Here is a 7077-nt window from a genome sequence, read left to right on the forward strand (position 1 = left end):
CACCTTTGTGGTTAAAGTTCAAATGAAACTTGAAATTTTGATTATTTGATTTCACAGGAATAATTTTTTAAAAATAATGAAGACATATGGATAGCCTACTATAGGGCAAAAATCTGAAGATAAGTTGAATTGGCTTAAAAATATTTAGGACCAAATGGTGTCTTCTATTATCAGTCCAAGGAAATCATCTATACCGTCCTCCTGAAAATTGTGTTAAGGTGTAGGCTTCTTTTTACGCCTAAGAGATTTATTCACATATGCAAGAAACGTGTTTAAGAAAAACAGAAGCTGCCCTTGCTTTTGACCACAAGCTGAGGATTTTGTCATTGGATGCAGTGCCTGAAAACATGATCCAGTGTTCATGTAGCTATTTTCATGGGGCCTGGAAAGGCTAAAATATTACAAACAATGGGACCTACTGTTTAATGCTACTCGTACTTTAACAAATTACTCCTAGACGTGTATATATTTTAAGGGGCCAGTTTGGAGAACCCGGCTCCTGGTTTCCACGACGGATCGCCAAGAGGGAAATACACAGGCCCGCAACCTCTGCTGTGCTTTTTCCTAAGAGGGGAGGGGCGTGGGAGAGCACCAGGCTTCAAGCACCCGAATGCCGCAGCTAGCAAACGGTGTAGCCCAGCGGGCTGGCCTGCGGGTGAAGGCGGAGGGTGCCTCTGGTGAGAGGTGTCAAGACAGCAAGCGGACTCTCCCTGTGACACAGCGGAGACGCCGCTATCCCTACACACTCCTACACCGCGGCCCCGACCGCATCTGGGTTCACCCGAGCGCTCTGGCAGGATGCTCAGCTCTCGGCCGGGCCCCTGACACAGCATCGTCGGGAGGGGCGAGGAAAGGAGAGGGCGTCTCCTGCCCCACTCCGGAGGGAAAACAAGGGAAAGAGGAGGCGGTTGCGTAACCTGAGCCTGGGGTGCGGCTCGGGAAACAAAGAGGTCGTGAAAGCAGCCGCAGCCGAGGCTCTGCGCGCTCCTTGAGGTAACTGCGAATCCACACAAATCACCGTCGCCTGGGCAGAACGCCAGTGCTATGAGCGTGCAGATTCCTGGAGTCCACTCCAGCCCCACGGGACGACAAACTCTGTCTGGCAGTACCCAGGAACCTGCATTCTAAACAAGCATCCGGGCTAACAGGAACTCAGGGAAGTTTGAAAATAATCGCTTCACGTCTAGCACCAGCTGAAAGAGCCCGCTCGCCGGAATCTGGCACCTCGGCGGCCGCCGGGCCGCGCAACAACCGAGCTTGGTCCTTTCCTTTGGTCCCGCCCCGCTGCTCAGCGTGGATTGGTGGCGGAGAGCAACTCTGGAGCTGATTGGGCGGCAGAGGAGCCGCTCGTGGAGACTGTAAGTTCGGCTGCTCCAGGGTGCTAAATTTATCTTCAGAGGAGCGACCGCGCCAGCCGCGAACCGGATCTCTCTGGAGGTGGCATAGGCGATATCCCTGAGCTGAGAGCATCACCCTGTCCCCGAATCCTTCTTCCCTCTGTTTTGTTTTTCATTCCCCCCTTCCCTCCTTCCCCTCTTCCAGTCCGCGACGACTGGCTCTTGACCCTGTTCAGGCCTCGGTGAAGGTGAGGACCAGAGCCGCCACGGCGGCTGAGCGGTGCGCTCTGAAATGGCCGCTGCCTTGAGCTGTTTAAAATGGCGGCGCAGGCTCTGCTGGGGACCGCGGCGCTGCTGTGCAGCCCAGCCGCAGCAAAGACCGATCTCCATCACTGATGGAGGTGACGTAGAGAGATAGTGTTGGGTGCTGAGGAGACTGCCTGGGGACGCGAGAGAAGAGTTTTGGAGGCGAGGGTGGGCGAGCCCCCAGATGTGGCGGTCTGCTGGCAGCGCGCGCACCTGTGACAAGGAGGGATAGCTGGCCCAGGCAGCATATCGAAGTGACCGTTTAAAGAAGCATGTAGGTGCTGGAAGGGGCAGCCGCACCCATCTTTGCCTAGACTTTCTGACTGGACTGCACTCTAACCCGGCCCTCCTGCCCCTGAGTGTGTTCACAGCTGGAACCGCCCGAAGGTGGGGGTGAAGGGATGGTGTTACCTGTCAGTTTAACCCAGAGAAGAGACAAAGGAACAGGGTTACTACCCCCCCACCCCGCCAGCCTTTTCGGATTAATGGAATAGAAACTTGACTCTCTAGGGAGTCCAGACTCTTTGTCCTCGAGAGATTCGGGAAAGCACCTCTAGAAGAGGTGGGGATGAGGCCTTACTTCGGGAAAACAAAGCTTCCTACTCCATTGTGTCCTCCTCGGGTAGCCAGGGAGAGGGATCCTAACCCTAACCAGCAGCTCCACGAAGTTCTCTGTTGCTAAATTAAAATCGGGATTGTGGAAACGAGAATCTACGGCTCTTTTGCTCCCAATAATGGAGTAGGGCTTTTTGCTGCTGCCCCTTTGAGACCCTCGACTTATTGGCAGTTGTAATCCCTTTCTCTCTGTGCCGCCCGTTAGTGCTTGAGAAATTTAAGAGTATTCAGGAACACACAAGGAATGGCTAGGTGCGTGGGCTCTGCAGCCCCAACTTTTTGGGTTCTGTTCTAGTTCTTCGCTTACAAGATGTGTTAAGTTAGCAGATGACTTCTCTGTTTATTAGTTCATCTCTTACGGTTATTAACAGTCCCTGACTCTCACGTTTGTTTTGAGGATTAAATGCGATAATCTGTATGAGGGATCTAGCAGTTAAGCATAGTAAACAATGATTACTCAATAAACATTAGTAACCTAACTTAGGAAATTGGTTGAGGGGACAAAAATGGTTATAGCAAAAATGCATATTTCATATAACACTTCCCTGTATAGTTCTATTTTAGATTACTTTTGATGTTTCGTTTTAGAGACATTAAAATGTGGCCACTTTTAAAAGTTAGGTTTAGTTTTTGAAACTTTTACGTGTGTTTCTATGAAGTCAGTGGTTGGGAAAGTGTTTCAAAACAATGAAATAACAAGGGTATTATGTGAGACGAAAACATTTAGCATTTTTACTATGCTAGGCATCTTCTATTTCAGTTCACTGCATTGCAGTGAAGAATCACTTGCACTGCCTGGATCTAAAATAAACTGTAATGAAGGATCATCTTAGGGGTTTATGGTTAGTTCTGCTTTTGCAGTGTCTAATTTTAATTTTTCTCATTCTAGGCTTTTGGTTACTCCCTTTCCACCCCATCCCTTAATTTTATTCTTTTGAAGAATCTGCATTTCAAGCTGCCAAGGTGGAGAGTGTGATTGCAGAAGGGAGTACTCCTCATTTCAGGTATCTTACCATCTAGCTATTAATAGGAAAACCATTTTGCTTTAGGATGTAACATGAAAATCCAAAGCTTGCTCTAGCCAAATCATAAAGTTTAAATCAAAAGCAGATACATTTGGATAGACCTAAATATGTATGCCTTAACTTGCAAAGTTAGTAGTAGTCTGTAAAGGTCTTAAAATTTGCATTACCCTTTTAATTATGATTTTAAAAACTATATGAGGAATAAACCTATTAAAATGAGAGTTTATGTTTTTTTAGGTCCTGGTTAAGTCTTCACCTATAGTATAATGGAATGCAGAATAATCAGTAAAATATACATTACTTTCAGTGGGTCTTAATTTGGATGATATAAATATTTATGTGATTTTAATTCCAGAGAAATAGTAGCTAACTTTTGGTCTACATTTTATTTTTCAGTGTTAGCACAGTATTTAGGATACAGAATTCTGTGTCTTGCAGAACTTTGAACTGTGTTTGTGTGTCTTTAATATAGCTTATCAAAATAGTCACTAGTCCTGGTAGGAGGCTTCAGATGTATAATATTATCAACAGTGAATGTATCTAATGGCAGTAGGCATCAGAAAACTAAAAGAGATTCCAAGATACTATATACCATGAGAAGGGGTTGGTAAATTATGGCCCATGCTGTCTGTTTTTGTAAATAGAGATTTACTGGAACACAGCTATGTCCATTCTTTTTGCATTATCTATGTCTGCTACCATGCTGCGACTATAGAGTTGAATAGTTGCAACAGAGACCATATGCCCCATAAAATCAGAAATATTTACTATATTGCTCTTTACAGAAAAAGTTTGCCAACCCCTGCCATGGAACATAATCCTCAAGGTCCCTTCCTTAAAAATATACTTATCAACTCTTCATTATTTCTTAGCCCAGTGGTTCCCAAATTGTATTTTATAGAACATTAATATTCTCTATGTTAATAAGTGTTCTGAGGAAAAGATCAATGCTAACAATAGTTTTCTTTATAGTTTATTTTAAAATATTAAGTTTTAAGACTACTAAACTCATTTCTATAGCTTTATTTTTATGTGATAATCTACGTTTAAGAAAAGGTGTGCCATACCTGAGAGCACCAGGAAGTCGAATGAGAAATCACCTGATACACGAACGTGTGATGTTCCATCTGCGCATTGATGCATAGGCAGCATTTACAAATTAACTGATGTGTTGCTCTATATCATCTCTTTGATGATTGCTCATCTTCTGTGTATCCTGTCGTATAATTTCAACACATTTGTGATACTCAATGTTTATTCTAAATTAACCATGTTTTGTACTACAAACACATTGCCTATGGATCTGTTGCTGAAACAAGGAAGTCTTAAACAAGAAGTAGAATCTTTTTGTTATCAAATTGTGTCTGAATCAAATGATCAAAAGGTTGGAATATTACAAAGCGAGGATGAACAGCTGCAGCCTTCAGTTTCTAAAAGATCAGAAGGTGAGCTTTCCAGGGTCAAATTTATGTCCAATTCCAACAAAATAACAACATTTAGTAAGAAACCAAAAAGAAGAAAATATGATGAAAGTTATTTGTCTTTTGGATTTACTTACTTTGGAAATAGAGATGCACCTCATGCTCAGTGTGTGTTATGTAAGAAAATTTTATCAAATAGTTCTTTGGCCCCTAGTAAGCTTCGAAGACATTTGGAAACTAAACATGCTGCCTATAAAGACAAAGACATAAGCTTTTTCAAGCAACATCTTGATTCACCTGAAAATAACAAACCTCCAACACCTAAAATTGTCAATACAGATAATGAAAGTGCTACAGAGGCATCATACAATGTAAGTTACCATATAGCCCTGAGTGGAGAGGCTCATACTATTGGAGAATTGCTTATCAAGCCTTGTGCAAAAGATGTTGTGATGCGAATGTTTGATGAACAATATAGTAAAAAAATAGATGCAGTACAACTATCAAATAGTACTGTTGCACGTCGAATTAAGGATCTTGCTGCTGACATTGAAGAAGAGCTTGTTTGTAGACTGAAAATTTGTGATGGGTTTTCACTGCAACTAGATGAATCAGCTGATGTTTCAGGACTTGCTGTGCTGCTTGTGTTTGTTCGTTATAGGTTTAATAAATCTATTGAGGAAGACCTACTCTTATGTGAATCTTTGCAAAGTAATGCTACTGGTGAAGAAATTTTCAACTGCATCAACAGCTTTATGCAGAAACATGAAATTGAATGGGAAAAATGTGTCGATGTTTGTAGTGATGCTTCTAGGGCAATGGACGGGAAAATTGCTGAGGCTGTCACCTTGATAAAATATGTGGCTCCCGAAAGCACCAGTAGTCACTGCCTATTATATAGACATGCACTAGCAGTTAAAATAATGCCTACATCTCTGAAAAATGTGCTAGATCAGGCAGTACAAATCATCAATTACATTAAAGCTCGACCACATCAATCCAGGCTACTAAAAATTTTATGTGAGGAAATGGGTGCTCAGCACACAGCACTTCTTCTGAATACAGAAGTGAGGTGGCTTTCCCGAGGTAAAGTTCTTGTAAGACTTTTTGAGCTTCGTCGTGAACTATTGGTTTTCATGGATTCTGCTTTTCGACTGTCTGACTGTTTAACAAATTCATCTTGGCTGCTAAGACTTGCGTATCTTGCAGATATTTTTACTAAATTAAATGAGGTTAATCTATCAATGCAAGGGAAAAATGTAACAGTTTTTACAGTATTTGATAAAATGTCATCATTGTTAAGAAAATTGGAATTTTGGGCTTCATCTGTAGAAGAAGAAAACTTTGATTGTTTTCCTACACTCAGTGACTTTTTGACTGAAATTAATTCTACAGTTGATAAAGATATTTGTAGTGCCATTGTGCAGCATCTAAGGGGTTTGCGCTCTACTCTGTTAAAATATTTTCCTGTAACAAATGACAATAACACTTGGGTTAGAAATCCATTTACAGTAACTGTTAAACCAGCCTCATTAGTAGCACGGGACTATGAGAGCCTGATTGATTTAACATCTGATTCTCAAGTGAAACAAAATTTCAGTGAACTTTCACTAAATGATTTTTGGAGTAGCCTAATTCAAGAGTACCCAAGCATTGCAAGGCGTGCGGTTCGTGTACTTCTTCCTTTTGCTACAATGCACCTGTGTGAAACAGGATTTTCATATTATGCTGCAACAAAAACGAAATATAGGAAAAGACTTGATGCTGCACCTCATATGCGGATTCGACTTAGCAACATTACACCTAATATTAAGCGGATATGTGATAAAAAGACACAAAAACACTGTTCTCATTAAAATTAGAGGGTTTTTGCATGTCTCTTGATAACCAAATATAAGATGAAAATAAAAGATGATTTCATCTCTGGTATTTTGGGGTTTTAAATAAAATGGTTCATATTTTTTATACTTCTTAGATTTTAAGAAAGCTAAAGAATCAGAAGTTTTAAGCATTTATTATTAGTAGTATTTCTTCTTCACATTGTAATTTCAAAGAGTTCCATGGTCATAACTGTGGGAAATGTTGATCCACAAGATAAAACCCCAGTTCCTTAGCATAATGTATCTCTTTAAGATCTAATCACTATGAATTTTTCTAGTCCTGCCTACCCTGCAGCTCTCCAATCACATGGAATGCCTTGCCAATCCCTAAATACATTACACTGTTTCATGCTTGCAGGTTTCAAAAAATATTCCTTCCCCTTGTTTCCTGACAAACTCCTATTTGCTTTTCAATAGTTTGACCTAATTTATCTTTGGTACTTTGATTCTCTATGTCTTTCTGTTTTGGCCCTATTTTTTGTGCCTGTCTCAA

At 41.5% G+C, this 7077-nt stretch overlaps 1 protein-coding gene across 4 annotated transcripts; it reads left to right on the forward strand.

Annotated features, from left to right (window-relative positions):
* The first annotated feature begins 789 nt into the window (after positions 1-789).
* Positions 790-6633, forward strand: ZBED5 (zinc finger BED-type containing 5). Of its 4 annotated transcripts, none has more exons than XM_081798602.1 (3): positions 790-1358; positions 3148-3262; positions 4304-6633. In XM_081798602.1, exon 3 carries the CDS (start codon positions 4476-4478, stop codon positions 6558-6560), a length of 2085 nt encoding a protein of 694 aa, XP_081654728.1. In that variant the 5' UTR covers positions 790-1358; positions 3148-3262; positions 4304-4475; the 3' UTR covers positions 6561-6633. The 4 variants fall into 4 exon arrangements, with proteins under 4 accessions (XP_081654728.1, XP_081654729.1, XP_006728588.1 ...); XM_081798603.1 differs by having other exon boundaries at positions 4335-6633; XM_006728525.3 differs by lacking the exon at positions 790-1358 and adding an exon at positions 1365-1585.
* Positions 6634-7077: the final 444 nt, after the last annotated feature.

Source organism: Leptonychotes weddellii, chromosome 11 (genome assembly GCF_054177405.1).
Source record: "Leptonychotes weddellii isolate Sample4059 chromosome 11, ASM5417740v2, whole genome shotgun sequence".
In the NCBI taxonomy this organism is placed as follows: domain Eukaryota; kingdom Metazoa; phylum Chordata; class Mammalia; order Carnivora; family Phocidae; genus Leptonychotes; species Leptonychotes weddellii.

Bases quoted from the DNA above. Each gene is read 5' to 3' on its own strand.
- ZBED5 (XM_081798602.1), top strand. From the start codon at position 4,476: ATGATTGCTCATCTTCTGTGTATCCTGTCGTATAATTTCAACACATTT.